Source organism: Rhinolophus hipposideros (genome assembly GCF_964194185.1).
Source record: "Rhinolophus hipposideros genome assembly, chromosome: 19".
Taxonomy (NCBI): Eukaryota; Metazoa; Chordata; class Mammalia; order Chiroptera; family Rhinolophidae; genus Rhinolophus; species Rhinolophus hipposideros.
In genome coordinates, this window is record NC_138065.1 from 53,944,308 (window position 1) to 53,964,529 (window position 20,222).

A 20,222-nucleotide genomic window follows, 5' to 3' on the forward strand; every position below is an offset into this window, starting at 1 on the left:
GAGGGGAGGCCCAGCTCAGGCAGGTGAGGCAGCAGGTGGGCCCGGGACGCAGGGCACAGAGGTCGCAGGGCACACGCTCCGTGGGAGGGACGCCACCTGGAGGAGTGGGTTTTATCTTGAAGAATTAAAAGCAGCTGAGTAATACGGAAAGAGGTCCGGAAAGAGGTCCGTTCTTTCAAATGTCCCCTAGAGGTGACGTGGAGGACAGATGTAGAAGGCACAAGGGTGGGAACTACGAGGCTTCAGCTGAGGGGGCACAACACACAGAGGACAGGGACAGATGTCGGGGGCAGAGGCCCCAGGGCTGGTGCCCAGCTGTGTGTGGGGAGGCGTACAAGGTGTGGGGGGGACAGGAACGCTGAACCTGTAGGAGGGGCTTTGAAATCTGTGCAGGTGACTGAGGAAACGTCAGGGGAAGAGGAGGAGCTCAGGGGAAAGCTGCTGACGCGGAAGAGTCTGCCACAGGCAGGTGGAGACGTCTCAGGCTGGGGGGACACCGCGGAGGGTTCAGGGCAAAGGTCGGCCTGGAGGAAACAGCCGCTGGGACTCGCAGGAGCAAGAAAAGGAGGAGCCTGCGGAGGAGGCCGGAAAGCGGGGGGGCAGCAGAGGGAGGCTGGGGCCCTCTGCTCCCCGGTGCCCTTCAGTGACCCTGACTGGTCTGCGCGGGAAGGGCAGCAGACACACACACCCATGTCCGGAGGTGGCAGTGTCAGCGGGGGAGGGGCAAGGAAGTGGACGCGGGTGCAGATCAGTCTGGCCCGAAGCGTGGCTGTGAGGAGAGGGAAGGGATAAGGCTGGGGGGGCAGGAAGTTTCCATTTTGTTAAGACCTGAGCTGCTCTGTGTGCAGGGCAGAGTCAGCACGGGGGAAGGTGCAGGTGACGATTCCGGTGAGTGAGACAGGTGACAGCACAAGGGCGCAGGGCAGCGGCAGGTGAAAGGGCCAGCCTTGGACAAGAGACCGAGCTGGGGACAAGCAGAGGGACGGCTGGCAGGGCCCCACTGTGATGGGGGGGCATTGCGGGTGGGAGTGGCCCTCAGGGCTGAGTGGAAGGTTTGCAGGATGAATGCCGAACTTTTCACATGTTAATGAGATCTCAGCAGTTAAAAGAGAACAAGTCCAAAAATGGCCATTTTTTGCCTCAAAATTGCAATAGTACAGCTTAAATAGCACGACGTCCCTGGCACCCATTTAATGGCTTTATGCCTATTAACTCGTTTAACCTCAGCATGAAAGCCAGAGGCAGGCCTATGATGACCCCCATCGACAGGTAACGAGAAGGTGGGGCTCAGAGCCTGCCGATCAGCTCCAAACAGGGCGCTGTGAGCCAGGCCACTGCCCGCCGCCCCACAGGCTCAGCGCTCCCACCTAGCGTCCCACCGGACAGTTTCATCTTGGTTATAGTGTTCACAGTCCCTAAAATGATGGATTCGTCATTTGTTTGCACCCGACTTTGAATGTGAGCTCCCTACTTGTCTTGTTTGGTGTCCCCTCTACCCAGTCGAGAAACTGACACCTATCTGTCGGGTGAAGGAAGGAGCTGGAACCAAGGACACACAGGGGCAGGTGGCAGGAGGCGGGCGGTGTGGGGCTGCTCTGAGTGAGCTGGACGTCCCACCCACCGGCTGCTATAAAGGTTTACGCCCCTGAACCCAACGCTCAGACCAGTGGTGAGACTTTCATTGTTAAGAAGCTCTATTCTTCCCAGGGCGGCTGTCTGCCCCGGAGCGGAGGGGTGGGTCTCTTCCAGGACACCCCCTCCAGGCGTCAAAGCACACAGGGCCAGCCGGCCAGCCGGGGCAGCTGCGGCTGGCCGAGACACATGGAACATAAATCTCCCCGGGGAGGGACCAGGGACAGTAGGGAGGGGACAGGAGCCCTGAGCACTGCTGAAACCCGAGGGCTGGCCGCCAGCAGCACAGGCGCTAAGAGTCCCCAGAGGCACTCGTCTGCACCCTGAGGGCCTACCTGGGTCCCCAGAGCCGCTGCTCTTCCTCTCACTGTCCCCATCCTCCTGGCCGTCCGCGCTCTGCTGTGTGTGCTGCAGGCTCAGTTTGTGGCACACCTCGAAGGCTTGCCCCACTGTGCGCACAATCCGCATGGCCTGGCTCTGGGAGGGAGAGAGGGGACATGGTGAGGGACCAGGGGCTCTGGGCGAGACTCAGGAGGAGAGGAACCCGGAAACAGTCACAGAAAGAGACGGGAAACCTAAGGTGTCCAGATGTGCACACATTCACGGAGAAGAGAGACATGTCACCGTGGTTCTAACAGCCAGCCGACAGAAGGGATAGAGCAAGGGGCCGATTCCACTTCGGCCAGCCCCTCCTGCCAAGTATGACAGGCACACTCGGTCCACGCGCCCAGAGCTGCAGTGACGGGCTGAGACAAACAGTGAAGGGAGCCTCTGGTGAGCCCTCCCCACCTTGCTGTAGAGGCGTCGCCCACTAGGGTCCCTTCTGTGGCTACTCCCTCCCTCCTCTTCTTCCTCAAACAGCCCGAGAATCGAGTCTGACCCGGGCAGTGCCTAGAAATCTGCTGCTTAGCTCGGAGGGACAATCGGGGACAGCGGGGCAGTCCTGCGTCTCAGAACCCGCACAGGCTGGAGGAGACCACATGTCCAGGTTGGGCTTGGCGTCCATGGCAGCCGCGGACTGGAACTGCTGGGTCGGTCTGTTCTCACTCTTCCCAAGACTAACATGAGCTCAGTGTGCAGGCGGGCGGCTCAGCACATGTTCCCTGATCCCAGAGTCCCCAGAGGTTCTCCCAGCACACACTTGGTTTCCCGGCTGGTGAGGCACAAAGCCAGAGGCCAGGGCTGCAGTGAGCTCGGGGAGCTAACACGACAGTCAGATGGGCACCCTCCTCACACCTCAGGACGCCCTCCTCTCACTCCCTCCCCGGGCCCGTCCCAGAGTCACACCAGCCTCCAGCCCCTGAAACACGGAGCTCAGCAGCAGCCCCCGCTTCTGCCCCTTTCTGGGGGTCTTCTGTGCGTAGCTCCGCCCCCACACACTCGTTGGATGGAGACGTAGGTCTCGCACCTGCTCATCCCCTTGCACTTTCCATGGGGTCCGCGATTTGCATTACAGAACCTGGGGCAGGTACTCAGCGCACAAATCTCCGCAAAGTGTCACTCTTTGTGGGGCTGGGTGGCACGGGACACAGATGTTAGTAGATGCTGACCCTGTCGTGTATGATTCTTATGTACACCTGACAAGGTATCCGCAGCCTATGGAAGATGCCTGACCACACAGGGTCGGGGGAGCACAGGCAGCATCTGGAAGCGGCCTCCACACAAGGCCAAGCGTACGGGCAGTGCCTGGAACGCAGGCCTGGGGACCTCAGAGGCTAAGCAGAATACTTTCCAAAATCTCTTAGCAGACAGTTCCCAGGATACTAACACACATACCCCAGAAAAATATGGTCCCATGGCCACGTTGGTTTGAGAAATGCTGGGTCACATGAAGTTAAAGGGGTTTCTCCAACTCTAGGGCTCCCAGCACATTTGAACACGAACACTTGGGGTGCTAAGTGCTCAGGAAATGCTGCTGACTTCGACGCTCCTCCGGGTTTTATAGGTGAGGAAGCTGAGCCCCAGACAGTGGCCCACAGACCACCACTCAGGGTTCTGGGGCAGAGGCAGGGCGAGATCCCGGGTTTCTGAAACAGGTTTCGTGTTAGACTCCTGGAGGGGGAGCAAGGAAGCCGGCCCCACACCAGTGCCGAAGCTGCACGCACTCAGGTCAAGGTTACTGCCCAGACATGAGCACCCAGGACCAGGGTGTCACACAGTACCCCTCAGCCCCTCTGCATACGACCTGACTCGCAGCCCCTGCTCACTGCACACAATGACGAGGAAGGGCCACCTTGGCAAGTGGCCGTGCTTCTTTTCTACCGCAAACCAAGGTAGCATCGCCCATCCAGTCTACTCGCTGCCCTTCAGAGCACTTACCCAGTGGCCAGGTCTGCCCAGCTGCCTGCCCCTGGCCCAGACAAGGGTCAGAAGAAACCAGTCTCACTACACAGGCACGGTGGCGGATTGCTGAGACAGTCCCCATGGCTCGCGTTACAACAGCCACCTCCCCTGATCTTGACTGTCACCAGGGAGATGGGTCAGTGCTGGGGGCACTCTGGGTCCGTCTGAGGAAAATGACGGGGGCTTCCCCTACCTTTTTCTTGGACTTGAAGACGTTGCACCGGAAGACGTTGCTGGCGCCGTCTCGAGCGATGTAGCTGAAGATCTTCAAGTCCTGGGAGTCGTGAGACACGTAGAAGATCCTACAGGAAGAGCAAAGGAAACGCACTAAAGACACCGTCGGTTCCAACACCCGACCAGGAAAGCTCTGCTTTGGGACCGTGGGGGCGGGGACACTGGGGGCTGGGCTCGCTGCACGCAGGTCCTGGGAGGGTCTTCTTCCCAAAAGCCACAAGCCAGCAGCGCTTTCAACAGGTGACACTGACACTCCAGGGAGTGACCTCCAGCTCTGGACACACAGTGGGTCCTACACTGGAGGGGACCAAACCCAATGTCACCAGTGCTTTGGCCTCTTAGTTTCCTGTGAGGACAGACGTTCCCCAGGCTCAGGGAGGTGAATTCGGGGCTTGTGCCTAACGGGGGCCAAGTGCCCACTGCGAGTGACGGACGATTCTGGAGACAGATGTGGCGATGGCCGCAGTGTAATTAACCCACTGACGTGCACACTTGAAAGCGGGCAAAATGGCAAACTTTATGTTACATGTTTCATCCCGATAAAAGAAACATGATTCTGTTATTCCGTGAGAGATACAAAAGACTTAAATTTAAAATCAGACTTGGTAAAAAAACAAAACCTGCATTGCTGAGGTGGTCAGGCACCTCTTTTGATTGGAAGAATTTATTTCACCATAAACAAGTTTCCTAAAGTGAACGCTGCACTAACCCAGAACTTCATAAAAGCTGAAATTATGTATCCTTCAGCAGCATGTCAGAGTGGTTCCCCGAGGGCAGAAAAGTAACCACCCCAGGAAGGCTCATCTGTAAGTGCTAGGATATTATCACCACGCGAATGCTCGCATGGAGGACGACGTGGGACACACAAGGTGCAGAAACAGCCCTCTTTACCTGCTCACAGCACCCTGGTACACAAGCTCACACGCACACAGACCCAAAGCACAACCGAACACGAGGGAAAAGTATCTAGGAGACCGGAACAGCAGGGGCTTAACCTCACTCCTTTGTTCACGGAGACAGGCCGCTCTCTTCTGATACGTCAGGAAGAGATCCGCCAGACACCGACCTCACAAAATCTGCTGCCTGGGCTGTGTTTGTTTTGTTCTTTTGGGGGAGAGGCATTGGCCAAAAAAACTTCACTTTAAACTTGAAGATTTCGTTGATGTTTTCTGCACCCCACCAAAAGACATGTCTCTCCTTAAGAGTGAATGGATGGAGAAAGATACACACTAATACTAATGAAATCTTTGAAAAGAACAAAGTTGGGCGACCAGGAGTCGTCCTGATTGCAAGGATTATTATTAAGCTACAGTGATCAAGGCACTCTGTCCTTGGAGTCAAGAGAGAGTTAGATGAACAGAAGAAAAAATAGTCCTAAAATAAACCACACAATTCAGAGGTAATGGACGTCCAACAGAATAACTTCAGTGGAGAAAGAACAGTCTGTGCAACAAATGAGGCTGGAACAACTGGACATCCATTTGCAAAAAAAAGAAAAAAGAGAAAAAGGAACTTTGATGTATCCCTCATACCGTATAAAAGCCTGAATCAAAGCAGATCACACGCATAAAGCCTAAAACTGTAACGCTTTCAGGAGAGAGCACAAAAGAAAGCCTGAGTTAAAAATTCCTTACACTCAAAGCACAACCCGTACATTTAAAAACTGACAGTTTGGACTTCATCAAAATTCAAACTTCTGCTCTTCAAAAGACACTATTAAGAGAAAACATAAGCCAGACTTGGAGAAAAATATTTGCAAATCGTGTATCTGATAAAGGACATGTAGCCAAAATGTATAAAGAACTCTCAACATTCAATAATAAGAAAACAAAACACCCCAATGAAAAAAGGGTGAGAGATGTGACCAGACGCTTCACAAAAGACATACGAACGGCGTATTTGACGCAGAGATGCTCACGCTGTTAGTCACGAGAAAAATGCAAATTATTAGGTTGTTGCAAAAGTCATTGCAGTTTTTGCAATTTTTTTTAACCTTTTAAACCACAATGACTTTTGCGCCAACCTAATAGAACTGCAGGAGGTGCTAACCGACGCCCATTGGAAGAGCTAAAATTCACAGCCTGACGGTGGCGAAGGTGCCCGAGCGGAGGGACCACTTGGGGAAACAGGTGGGCAGCTCGTGAAAGATCACCCCCCCCCCCATGGTATGACTGGGTGCTCTGGGACTGGGAGCTCGCCCAGGGGAACAAACGTGTGCTCACAGGACCTGTACGTGAACAGCCTCAGAGCTTCCATGCAGCAGCTGAAAGCCAGAAACCACCCAAACCACATCACCAGGTGCGTGGTAAGCGAACCGTGTCACTCATACAAGGGAACACTGTCCGGTAACACGGGGCTGAGCTGCCAAGACACACAGTGACGAGCACCGGCTCTCAGGACAGTCATGCGGAATGAAAACAGCCAGGCCCAAAAAAGGATACAACGTGCGCTCGTATCTACACAGAAGTCAAGGACACACACTGGTGTGTGACACCAGGTGGGAACTGGGAAGCTGCCAGATGTGAGGGCGGGACTCGGGCGGAGGGCGGAGCGAAGGTCGCCACAGGGCACAGGGACCTTCCAGGGGACACAGCTATGCTCATCGTCTCGACTGAGGTGATGGTTTCCAAGTGTGCACACACGTCAGAACTTACCCAAACACCATCCTGAACTGTGCTCGATTTTTTTCCGTCAATCATACCTCAACAAAGTTGTTATAAAAATAATCAAAATCAACAGCTTGTTTGAGGCGTGCTAAAACTTTGGGGAAAGTCCTTTCTTTCAACCAATGAAAGGCGAGATTCAGGTCCTGATGACCGAGCTCAGAGAGGTCACTTTTTTATGGACAAGGTGCCCCTGTGAGAAAGACAACACACAAACCAAAAAAGCCCTTTGTTTTACAAGCAGGGCTTGTCCTTTCACACTGCCAGGCTCTGCTCCAATGCCGTCTGTTTCCTGAAGCCTTTCCTCTCCTCTGTGAGTCCATCAGATACGATTTATTTAATTTTCAGATATGAATTCAGTGCTTTGGCCTGTCTGCCTTCCTCACGGTTATTAAATGCATCAGATGGGCCAGACACAAGTTCGGTGCCAGAAACACAAAGCGGGTTGGGCATCGTCCCCCAGGGCTGCTGCAGTCACAGGAATGTCCGGTCACAGCCACCGCCAGGACACAGAGGGCAGCTCGTGTCACACACTGTCCAGCCGTGGCTGCCTCAGCACCGCATCTCCCCACGGGCCTCGAGCTCCGCGAGAACAGGCCTGTGACCCACTCGTGTCAGTGATCTCGGCCCCCCCACCAGCCAGCGGCACAACTTCACTTCTGTGTGTCTTTTTGGAGGAATGGAAATCCCGCTTCACAGGCGTCTCCTTTGACCGGAAGGCGGGGCCGCCAGCTGCCAGCCACGCAGTCAGGTTCCAACCTAATCCACTTTGTCAGCCCAGGCGAGTACGTGGAGAGCAGACAAGATCACAGCTCACATCCACGGCCCGCGGATCCCAGAGGGACAGCTAATGCCATTCTCCCAGGAAGGAGGCGAGGTGGGGAGCGGAGGCGTGTTTCAGCCTGGGTCTCCTCGCCCGGGGAGTGCACACGGGTGGGCCAGCTCCTCTGCAGGACTCACGCCAGTGTCCCCACAGGGGATTTCTGGGGAGGGTATGTGTGACTGCTTCCCAAATGGTTGCAAGCCCCTCTGAGCTCAGCCTCTGAAGGGCAGGAAGACGAGCAGACAAACAGCTGCAGCACTTGTGAGCAGAGGGGGGTGGGCACCGGGTTTGCTCATTCTGATCAACACACGTGCAATTACGAAATGTCAGTCAGGACACAACTAACACAAAATGAAAAGGTCTCAAAGACAAAAGCAGGAATCCTTCCCATTCCCCCAGCGCAAAGCAGCACAGGAAGACTTTTCCTCTCAGTGTTAAAGATGCTACATTGCTTCTTGTACTTACAGCTGCAGAAACAAGTCTCAGGAGAGAAGCGCTGTAGAACTGCGTTTGGTCTGTGTGGCCCCAGCATGCATAGCAGGGGGCAGCACCCCTCCCTCAGCCCCCGGCCATTCTCACCTGTAGATGGGGTCCTGCATCACCAGCATTTTGCTCTCGTCCCACGTCCACTCCTTCTTCTGCAACAAAAGAAGCTGTAGATGCATCAGTCAGGCTGGTGCTGACTACAGGCCTGGGCACACGGACCCCTGGAGGCCTGTGAAACACGCGCGTCTGTCCTGGCTGACTTGCCCTCTAAGAGGCCTGGAACTGACAGCATGAAAGGACAGCAGAAATGTCATGTGTCTGGTCCCCTCGGGTCCTCCGAGTACTTCAGGAGTGTCTGTCCAGGGCATGGAGGGCAGCTGGAGCCAAGGTGGCCCCAGGCCAGCACTGCAGACTCCAGGATTTCAAGGGAACAAAACAGCGCGCGCCTGTCCAGAGGAGTGGGAGAAGGGGGACCGGCTTTCCCTCCCTCAACGGTGGGGTGGTAACGGGCTCATCTTCAGTCACCCACACAGGAGGTTCCTCCTGGCTTGGAACCTGACACAGTGCCCTGAGCAGTGGGGACGAGCACAGGAGTGGGTGACAGGTGGGGACCAAGCACTCCAGGGCAGTACTGGGGACCCCAGATGCTTGATGAGGCGGGCAGCACCCAGTGTGCTGTGGGGACACCGGGGCCGGCAGCTGCCACATGCTCCCAGGTGCCTGCCCCCACCCGTGGAGGGACAGAGGGACAGAGTCCTGCCCCACCCTCGCTGGCCACGGTCACAGGCAGGGCTGTCCAGGACAGCTAGGGAGGCGCCCTGGTCTCTCCAGGAAAGAGGACCAGGGAAGGCGAGCAGGTGCATGCTGGGTAACTGTCCAGTAGGGTGTCCAGCTCCATGTTCACCTCAGAGACAGCCAAGGTCACAGCCCCGCGGGTATGGACACGGGGGGACCCACCAGGGGCCAGGGGAGGCCACATCCAGCCCTCAGGTGCGTCAGGGGCTAGACTGAAACACACTGTGCACACCTGTACGTACACAGACACACACGCACGCACACACGCCCTTTAACCCCTGGAGTTTCAGTTCATACCAGTCCAGCCGCAGAGTTAGATTTCCACTGACTTACAAGCATGTAACACCAAACGCTGTTTCACAGACAACAAAACTCAGCTCCAACTAAGACCGACATCTTTTCAAACGTTGCCTTCCTAGAATCACTCACCGCCCTGTGGGTTTTGACCCATTTGGAGCAAAGGAGGAAACAAGGAGACTGAACCTTCCTGTAAGTGCGAGCCCTCCGAGATCTGAACACAGCCCCGCCAGAGACTCTTCTTTGTAGGAAATGTCCCCGGTTTTGCAGAGGCCTCGCCTGGCAGGTTTCCGGACCCCTCACTACACCGGTTCACTTTCTCTTCGCACAGTGCACTTGTCAGCGTCCCCTCCCCTCAGGACCTGGTGCGCACCTGCCTCTGAACGAGCCCTCTTGGCCCAGCGAGTCCTGGCTGGCAGGGACCTCATGACCTTACTGCACACGTGACACTGGCTCCAACCGACACCGCAGGGTTTGTCGGACGAAAGGCTCACACGCCCGAGCCCTTTAAACACACTCATAATTGTTCATCACAGGGATTCTCTAAATGGCTCAACGTGGGGGCACACTGCTTGTAAGGCGAATGTCACACGACATTAGATAAGCCGTGTCTGCATCTGTGAACATGTACTTAGCTCAGCCTGCACGTTTGCCCAGCACCCCCGGCTGCCGAGCCCGCCCTCCGAGGTTTTATTCCAGCGACTGTGTTTACTTCTCCTAGTTCCACCGGGCTCTCCCTTCTGTCTCCCCCATTTCTGCTGAGACTTTCAGTTCTTCCCCGGTCGCAGGCGTGTCTGGAACAGCTCAGGGGGGCATTTTTATGACGCTGCCTTAAGTCTTTGTTAAATAATTCTAGCATTAGATGCTCTTGGTATTGGCATCTGGTGACTGTTTTTTTTTTCATTGAAGTTGCGATTTTCCTCATTTCTGGGCAGAGGAGTGACCTTCAGTTGAAACCCAGACATTCTGAGTATTATAAGAGTCTAGATTTTATTTCAACTCTGTTGTAACTGCCTTCCTGTGACAATGCTCAACAGGGAGACGAAGTCACCTAGTTACTGCCAGGCCATGTCCCACTCGGCCCGTTGACACCTGTGGGAAGGGGCTCCTAGCTGCTGGGAGGAGAGGAGCTCCGCTCCCACCAGGGCTCAGAGGGGACGCGTGTCCCCTGCTGTCCGCGTGTGGCCCCCTCCTCAGCCGTGGCCGTGCCTCACGACCCCCGGCCACAGTGCCAGGCCAGGCTCCCCAATGCCTCACGGCTGGCGTGTGTGGTCTACAGAGCCAACCCCCACCAGTCCCCTCCCCTCCTCTTTCTCTGTCTCTCCATTTCTATAAAGTTCTTATTCCACGGCACTTTAGAAAGTCAACGAGGTTCAGAGAGTAACTTAACTCGAAGGGAGGCTCTGCTCCATATATTAGCCAAACTTTTCTGCAACAAGAAAGGAAGATGTGTCCCAAGAATGTACCTTGCAGACCCCCCATGACCAAACTAACCTTGGTTACTTTAACTAACCAAGGCCCCAGCTCTGTCTTCTGAAATCCACCACTGTGTGTGCAGGCCCTGCTCCCAGACCACGACTGAGCAAATCTAACCTTTCCCAGAGGCTGTCCCGCACTGTCCCCCCCTCACACACAACTAACACGAAACAGCCGAGTGTTTCCACCACATGCATTCACTCACTGCTGTCACCACAGCCGAGAGCAAGCCACACGGGCTCTCCCGCACTGAACACGGGGTGGCCAGGCCTTCAGGGCCGTTTCGTGGATGGGCTGAAGCAGCACACCTGTGACAGCAGGACATAAGGACGCCCCCTGGGGCTGGCTGCCACCTCAGACAGGGGACAGTGCTGAGGGAGGCTTCTCTCATCCACTTCCGGCTGAACCCTGGGGCTTGTCGTCACTGGAACTTAACATACTTCCCAAGATTGAGCCTCAAAGGTGAAGGTATTAAAGTGTGTTCGTGGGTGTGGTGAATGAAGGATGACAGGAGATGCCCCTGCCACCCACAGGACACCAGGGCCTGGCCCCGCCTCACTCTCGGCTCCAGGGGCAGCCTGTGCACGCAATGCTGGTCAGAGCAGACCACGTGGCGGGAGGGGCAAGGCTGTCCCACGCCCGTCACCAGCTTCCGGTTCAGAGCCACCTACCTTCTTCTTCTTCTTCAGAATTACTTTCACGCCGTCCACGGAGACCATGACGCTCACTTTCTTCTTCTTGATGTTCTTGGCCTTAAACTCGTACTGCACGGAAGAGAGAACAGGGCACCACGAATAGGTTAGGGAACGGGGCGCCTCCGGCAGGTCAGGGAATGGGTCAGAGCGCCTGCGGCCCTGCTGCTGTGGCCGGGCGGGCGCAGCTGCTGGGCACATGGTCACCGGGCTGCAGAGGCAGGTGGTGTCACAGGGGCGCTTGGACAGCCTTGGGTTGGCCCGTGGACTGAACCCCCACCCGAGGGACTCGGGGCCTGGAGGGGTGACTTGTGAAGTCAGGTCAGCAGCTGCTTGCAGCCCGCTGAGCGCTTATCAGAGTCTTGCCTTGAAGTGAAAACAGAGGTGGGGGTGCGTGGACAGCCCGAACGAATAACCCCGACCCTGACCGGCTGCATCCATGCCTCTAACGTCCAGTCCAGACCCCCGTCTAACTGGTAGCAGACACGAGAGCTTCGCGGATCAGAACGAAACCTGGCCTTCCAGTTGCAGCAACCTGCAAATGTCCGGCCTGGACCTTTGCGTGGGGCCCATCCAGGGTCTCCAGAGAGAAGTCTCCCAGTCCATGTTCCAGCAGCAGGGAGGAAGCCACAGGGTCCTGCCGGCCCCACTTGAGGTCTTTTTGTGTCGTGGGCCCTCCCCCCGCCGTTGCAACACCTGGAGCCTTCATGTCATGAGCCTTTCCAGAATTTTCCCACGTCAGTCAACTTACGTGTCATCTGAAGCTGCTCACAGAAATCCTGTGTTTTAAGAAGTCCTTGGGATCTTTATTGACTGTTTCCTGCTCTCTCTGTCCTAATGGCTCTTCAGTGAGGCTTCGGGAGGGAGAACAGATGAAGCCGACAGGTTTCTCAGCCGTTCCCTAACCCACAGGCCCTCGGGGGGGTCTTTCTGGTGTAGCTTTAGTGACACCCAGACTCCACCAGGGCAGCCTCTTCTCCCTCCACACGTCAGCTGGGGAGGGGCTATCATTTCAGGAGCAGGCACGGCGCTGAATCTATGCTAGTTTCACTTACTCCAGGCCTAGCACACGTTTCTGTTTATTGGCCGTGTTTATTGGTGTTACTCCCTACAGTTACTCCAATCGTTACTCCAAGTTACTCCTTACATGTCATTGTCATGTTTGCATTTGTCTGGCCACGGCCACCGACACATGGACAGAAGCACACGGACATGTGCGTGAGCCCCAGCAGGAGAGGGAGCTGCCACGCGCAGGCCCTGGCACCGTCTGCAGGAATTGAGAACGAGTCTCCCCACGTGCCTTCTAAGACGTCCCTTTACCAACAACGTAACTGTGGCCTAACATTCCCGGGCTCACTATGGGGATCTGTACCCTCTGGGGGAGGACAGAAGGGCAGAATGATCCACATCCTGGGGAAACGTTCTGATGATTAATAGGTCCCCCTATCAGGGCCAGCAAGGAACCCCACAGCCAAGAGAGGGGCGCACGGAGCTCTTCCAGGATACGAAGGCAGCTGCCCTCTGGTCGGTCCTGGCTCTGACGACGACAAAAGAACCGATTTAAGGCTCAGTGGGGAGGAAATGCCCAGAACCAGAGACAAAGAGCAGCCCTCCCGTGACCAGCTTGGAGTGCTGGCGAGTTCAGTGACATCAGGGGCTGACACCAACAGAAAGATGACAAGCGACGTAGAAAGCAAATGGTTTTCTCAGCAGGTGATCCTTGGTCACAGACCACCTCCGAGAACATTTCATCTTCTCAGGATCTCATCTTCTCATCTGAAAACAATCTCATCTCAGGATCTGCTCGGTGCTGCAGTCGGTGATAGAAGGAGGGCTTCTGGAATGTTCCAGAAAGTACACCAGCCACGGGTTGGGTGTTCCCTCGGTTTATATGTATCGTAACTGAGGCTTCTCTTATCCACAGGTGAAATTTTGCAGCTTAAAGGACCACATGTCCAGCCGACACGCAGGATGAAAGGCAAGGGGACCTCAGAGCACACCAGGTGTGGGCCCCTGTGGGGTCTTCACTTCCTCCCCTTTGAGAATCCATGAGACCCCACGGGAGTGATTTGCGCTTCCTGTGGGGCCTGTCCGCCTACCACATTCTCTATCAGGCAAGTCTCCTCTTACACACTCCCCTGTCCCCCAAACACACCTCTATTCATTCTACGAAGCCCGAACATTCTGGATCCCCCAGGAAGAGGCCCTCCGTCTGAACGCCCAGCACTCTGTTCCCACGTGGCTGCAGCCCGTCACACGGCAGGTTGCAGGGATGTCCTCAGTGGCTTTTCCCAGCCGTCTGCCACTGGGCTGCATGCATAGCACAGCTGAGAGGGGGACACACTGCGTCTTACTTTACTCTGAACACCTAACACATAATTGCTAACAAATGCCTGTTGAGCAACAGAGGGTGTATTTCTAAGAAATCCAGTCATCTGATTTAATGCTTTGCATTAGGAGGGAGACAGTGAGGAGTGGTACTGCTTTCCTCTAGCTGCTGTAACAAATTACCACAAATTTAATGGCAAAAAACCCCACTGATTTCATCTCTTATAGTTCTGGAGGTCACGAGCCTGAGGGGTCTGCAGGGCTGCTCGCGTCCTGCAGAATCTGTTTTCTCCACTTCTCTAGCTTCCAGAGGCCACCAGCATTCCTTGGCTGGTGTGTGGCCCCTTCTGTCATCATTGAGGCCAACGGGTAGCACCTTCGAATCTCTCTCCTAAGGACCCTGGTGGTTCTACTTGGCCACCTGGGTAAACCAGGACAACCTCCCATCGGAGAGCCTTAACTTAATCACATCCGCCACGTCCCTTTTGTCATGTAAGGTCACATGGATACATGGACACCTCTGGGCTGTCACTCAGCCTAGCGCAGGCAGGCACACTGACAGCTGCACAAGAGCAATGGCCAGAGACCTAAAAGCAATGGAAAAACACAGAAAAAGATGGAAAGCAGAGAAGAACTAAAAATAAACAGCAAAAAGGGGAGTGACCTGTGTCACATGAGCTGGGAAGGAGCCAGCACCGTGCGCTCAGGACTCAGGGCAGCGCTCGGTTTCCGTCCAAGTTTACAAACAGACTTCAAAACGGTGACTTAGAGTCATGAGAAAAAGTTAAGTATCATCCTGCCAAGTTTGCTTTAAGAAGGGGCATGACAGACCATGAAATATCCAATGAGTGACTATCAATTTTGACAGATAGAACTGACGCTTACAGGGGAAGCTGGAGTTACTGGGAAATTTCACTCCATGGAAATTCTCATTCCTCTGCCAAGTGGGATTTACTCTGTGCTATGACCCCATGTTTGCATAGCTCCAAATCCACGTGCAAAATCCTACCCTCCGTGGGCTGCTTCAGGAGGTGGGCCTCTGGGCTGAGCGGGTCATGTGGGTGGCACCCTCACGAGTGGGATTAGTGCCCTTGTCAAAGGACCCCAGAGTGCTCCCCGCCCTTTCCACCCCGCGAGGACACAGTGAGAAAACGGCCGCCTGTACCCGGAAGACGGCCTTCACCAGAGCCTGACCACGGGGTACCTTGACCTGGGACTTCCTGTGAGAACAAGCCACCCAGCCCACGGCATTCTGCTGCAGCAGCCCAAACCCGCTGCCATAAGAAAACAGCCTTTGCAGGTGACCCCTCTGGACAGAACCACACTCTGCGTGCGTAAGTCAGGGGCCGCTGCTGAGTGTGGCCGTCTCTGACCAGGGTGACAGTCTGTATGTCTTACTCATCACCTGCCACTTCCATTTAGAGAGCATTAAATGCCTGCAGGCTACACTGGTCTATGTGTCTCTTCATACGATGCCCAGGGGTCCCATGTGTCACAAGGCTCCTGTTTGTATTAATGCTGACAGGGCGGCCCGGGTAGCGGGGTACCAGCTCTGGAGACATGTACCTCTCCCTCATTCCTTCCACAGATGGTGGGGACTTGATTTCGTAGGTTCCCACCCACAGCCAGGGAACCCAGGTTGTCTGAAGTCAGACGGTGAAGCGGGATTTCTTTTACCGACATCCACGCAGGCTTCACACCCACCCACCCACGCGGGCTGTCCACAGTCGCGTGCCACCACCTTCCCCCCAGTCAGGAATGTGTCACGGTGCTGACAACAGGCCTCCATCAGCGGCCTGGTGCTCTCGGTGGTCACTGAGCCCCAGTCACACCCATGACGTCACTGTCCCCATAGAAAAAAATGTCACCACATTTTCAAAGGGTTCTGAAGGAGACAAAACCCAAACAACACAGTTGGAATACGCGAGCTGTGAGCTGACAGGCTGCTTTAGAAAAAAATACCATCAAAAAGTACAGATTTAAAAAATTACAAATAAACGGGGGAGAAATGCAACTAGTAGGAAATACACGTGCTACGTTTCTTTCTAAAATGTAACCATTCTACTTTGTGCAAGCCAGATTTAAGTTAAGAAATTTACTCTTGTCAAAATAAGACTCGCAACCCTATTAAATGTGCATGTTAATGTTTTAATGCTTCTAAAAACATCTAAAACTTTTAAAATGCATTTTGACTTCATGTATTTATATGCTGTGAACTTAACGTAATTGAAAGTAAATATGAGTAATTTTTGGCAGCTCAACAAAGAAAGAAATCTCACAGGCACTCAAATTGCACAAAAAACCCTGAGAACCACACCACAGTTGCGTGGACACCAAACGATGGAACTATGTGAATCTGAGTACAAAGAATGGCAAAGTCCAAGGACTGTATAAAATTTGAACAAAACATTTCAAAAGCAATCACGCAAATGGCAATTCATGGAGCAGGCAGGCAGACATTGGTGCCCTCCTGCTTATGAAGACCGGGGAGACCAGTCGGTGTTGTTAGAAACCGCCCGTTGTGCTTACGAGACAACATTCTTTCAAGTGTTTATCATTAATGGTGTGATTCCAGAAACATCTTAGGAATGAATGCCTTTCTGGATGAGGGATGGTCTTTTCAAAGACTGAAAACGTTGCCCAAATCAGTCACCGCAAAGCAACCCAACTCAGAAAAGACAGGCACTCACGGGCTGTGTCTCGGAGCACACGTGTGTACAACCCCGCGAGCTCCTGTCCCACACAGTGAGACTCTCAGAGCTCAGAGGCTGTCTGTAAACCACAAGCTGGCAGGCCAAGGGAAGGGTTCCCAGGGAACCCCCAAAGGTCACCTGCACACTCACCAACCTGCGACTGTGCCTCTGTCACTGACCTGTGCCAAACCCAGCAGGCTTCGAAAGCACATGAGCTCGGTACGTGATGAGTCCCACTTGTCCCCCTGGTAGACTTGTTTGTGGGGATCTCCCCTCCCCCCCGAGAACTCGCACATACAGATGGAGAGTGGCCGCCAGCAGCACACAGCATCGCCCGTCCTGCACAGCTCAGACATACGGTCGGAGGATTTCCACCGGAGACCTCACGGACCGGCCAGCGGGGGTTGCACGTCTCGAGCTGAGAGCTGAGCTGTGGGATGTAAGGTGTGTGACGGCTGACGTGTGCACTTGGAGAGGAGCCAGGCCGGAAAGGTGCACTGAGGCAGGGGGAGGCAGACCTGGAGGGGAAAATGCTAGAGAGCGGGTGGAGGCGGGGGCCAGTCACCTGTGCTCACTTCTCCCCTCCTCCCACCTGCTCCTCGTGTGACACATGGCAGTCAGGTGGCACTGCTTTGGCACAGGGCGCACAAAAGTATTTCAAAGACAAGTGAGAAAAGGCAGGTGTCTGACAATTCTTGTGATAAAGTGGAAGGAGGACCAGAAGGGTGTGGGGGGCGGGGGAGCCTGAGACACGGACACTGGGGCCTCGCGGACCAGACGGGCTGGGAGGAATGAGCCAGGAGTGGTTAGAACCAAGGCAGGAAATGCAGCCGAGGGGCAGTTGGCAGCCAATTGTTTAAATAATCAGAACAAGGCCTTAAATCTGGGACACAGTGGAGTCGCTTAAAGGACAAGTGCCCTCGCTGAAATCTGGATACAAAAGAGAAACGTGTATGGCCAGCAGAGAAAGTCTGAAGAGAGGCACGGTGTAGTCACAGGACCATGGCAGCGGGTCCTGCAGGCGCAGAGGATGGCCGCCCCTCCCCCATCACTGCCATGTCGCCTGTGACAGTTTTTATCCCTGAATCAGATTTGACCCTGGTTTCTTCCTGCCCATGTGCTGCCAGGAATCACACACAGGTGTGAACGGAGAGCCCACTTTCCCATCCTCTGTCCTCCACGTGTCAGCTCCCTGGCTTCGGACGGGTCCCTGCTGGAGTCCCTTCTCAACACCCTCCACCGGAAGGTTCTGCAGCCCCTGTTACAGAGCCACGGCCTCCTGTGGGTGGCCATATGAAAGCTAAGCTGTTCGCACCCTGTGTGCTCCACACACTCTGCTTGCTCTCCCCTCCCATGGGGCCGCTTCACCTCTAAGAGCCAAGATTCGGGACGGCTGGGAACACAAGCCGTCTCACTGAAGAGCAACATGGACGAGGAGGGGATGCTGAGTAAGTGCCGGGTCTGAGGAGGTGGCAATGGCCGAAAGGCCGGACGCACGGAGAGGACCTAGAACACGCCGCTTCCCACATCAAGGCTCGTTCACAGGCAGCTGCGTCCGGCTCTAGGTGACAGGGTGGAAAGTCAGGTCCTGGACTCAGACCAGACGCACAAGGACCCAAAACTCCACAAGAAATGACTTTTGTGGGGCGGCCCGGTGGCTCAGGCGGTTAGAGCTCCATGCTCCTAACTCTGAAGGCTGCCGGTTCCATTCCCATATGGGCCAGTGGGGGCTCAACCCCAAGACTGCCGGTTCAATTCCTCGAGTCCAGCAAGGGATGGTGGGCTGCGCCCCCTGCAACTAGCAATGGCAACTGGACCTGGGGCTGAGCTGCGCCCTCCACAACTAAGACTGAAAGGACAACAACTTGACTTGGAAAAAAGTCCTGGAAGTACACACTGTTCCCCAACAAAGTCCTGTTCCCCTTCCCCAATAAAACCTTAAAAAAAAAAAAAAGACTTTTGTTTCATCAACCAATCGGTTCTTAAGAGACACTGCTGCTCCCCATAAACACCACACATTTGTGTGTGCAGGTGTGAGCGTGTGTGTGCATGCATGTGTGCTTTTGCATATATGTGTGCATGTGTGAGCGTGTGCGTGCATGTGTGTACACGTGTGCACATGTAGGTGTGCACATGTAGGTGTATGTCTAAGCGAGGAGGAAGGACACTATGAGCTGATGGCAAATGTGGCAGAATGCCATGTGCAATGCCGGCGCTGACATGGCTGATGGACAGCGAGGTCAGAAAGGACAGACCAAACAGGAGTCTACACCAGGGTGGCCGTCTGGCCACCGGCCAACAACCCTAAGGGCTCCCAGATGTTAGAATGGAAACAAGACTTTGGGAGGAGAAGGAAGCCACTCGAAGATGAAGTCCAGAACGGCACGGTGAGAGCAGCAGGGACCTCACCGAGCCCCCAGAAGACAGTGGAGCAAAGCAGACAGGCGGATGGTCAGCCAGGACGCCAGACGCAGTCTCACGGGCGGGCCGTGAAGGTCCACGCTGCTTGTCCCCTGTCGTTACCTCTCTTCCAACCTGCTCAATTCTCACTCACCTTCTTCTTCCCGACGTCTGGCCCACACAGGAAATAAGCAAGGCCACAGTCTGTCACACTTCCCGTTTGTGAGGTGACAAGCATGCAGTGACTTCACGATGCTGCAGAGGTCTTTCTCCACGGGACACATCAGACCTGGCTTGTTCCATGGCCCCGGATCACTGCTGCCACCATGGCTGGACCCCTGCCCTCCACACCCCACACAGCAGCGGGAGGCCACGAAAGAGGAAATCGGAGCAGTGCATTGCTTGCCAGGCAAAAAACCCTCCAACCTTAAATCACCCATGTCTGAGTCCCTGCCCTGGGCCACCCCTCATGTCCCCCGGCCTGAACCAGTCGGGGGCCAAGGAAGAAGTGTGTGGGAAGGCCAGGGTGCGGACAGAGGCCAGGGCCCGCTGGGGCAGGCCTGCGTAGACAAGGGGCTGCTCCCAGCTTCCCGGGACAGAGCCACCGTACTCAGAAGGTCCTGCAGAGGAGCAAAGAGACGAATCTATAATGCAAACTGGGAGCCACCTCAAAATGCTCTTCAAGGTCACCGTGCGCCCTTCCTAGTACATTAGGGCCAGCTGACAGGGGCGGATTAACCATGCGCACCCGCAGACGCAGGCAGACGTTGTGTGTTTAAGTGATGAGCAGGCGCGTCTGTACTATTCCTGGACCTCGGAGATTTTACAGGGCCTTGACAGCATCACAGGGCCCATTCCTCAGTGAAATGGGCCCCGAGAGCCTCCTGGACATGGAGCAGGAGCAGGAACGAACGCAGGCTTCGCACAGACCTGGATCCAAACCCACGTCAGGGTCTCCGACCGGTGTGACACAGACCAGAATTAACCTGCTTGCTGCTGGAATCCATCTGTTTACATCACAAAATTGCATTTGCAGACCCCTGCAGAAAGGCCTTCCACGCTACCCCACCGTCCTGTCACGGCATCCTCTCCATGACCACGCCGCGATGTCCAGCCCTCCGGCTCCCTGCACCCCCACCGCTGGTCGAATCCAGCTCTGTACCAAAGTGCACGGGTGCCGGGCAGGCGCCAAAGGAAGCTGCCTCGGCCAAAGCCCGAGAGCTCGCGCCCCCTGCAGATGCATTGAGGGGGACAAAGGCCTCCGCTGCACTGAGCTGGCCTGGGGTACAAGGCCTTTGTGCAGGTTTCCAGGGAGATCACTCCGATGCTGTTACCATAGCAACTGTTGCTGCCGCCCATT

General features: G+C 55.1%; 1 protein-coding gene across 14 annotated transcripts in view; it reads right to left on the minus strand.

Annotated features, from left to right (window-relative positions):
* The window catches only part of NOS1AP (nitric oxide synthase 1 adaptor protein), a 148,536-nt gene that overhangs the window by 21,152 nt on the left and 107,162 nt on the right, over positions 1 to 20,222 (minus strand). For 10 of the 14 annotated variants that reach the window (XM_081025102.1, XM_081025101.1, XM_081025104.1 and 7 more), the window contains 4 exons: positions 11,421 to 11,513; positions 8,275 to 8,348; positions 4,169 to 4,277; positions 1,968 to 2,109 (listed from right to left, as the gene is read on the minus strand). In XM_081025102.1, coding sequence (XP_080881228.1) covers positions 1,968 to 2,109; positions 4,169 to 4,277; positions 8,275 to 8,348; positions 11,421 to 11,513 — 418 coding nt within the window. The remainder of the gene's footprint in view (positions 1 to 1,967; positions 2,110 to 4,168; positions 4,278 to 8,274; positions 8,349 to 11,420; positions 11,514 to 20,222) is intronic. The other 4 variants (XM_081025099.1, XM_081025096.1, XM_081025095.1 and 1 more) reach the window with 1 other exon arrangement.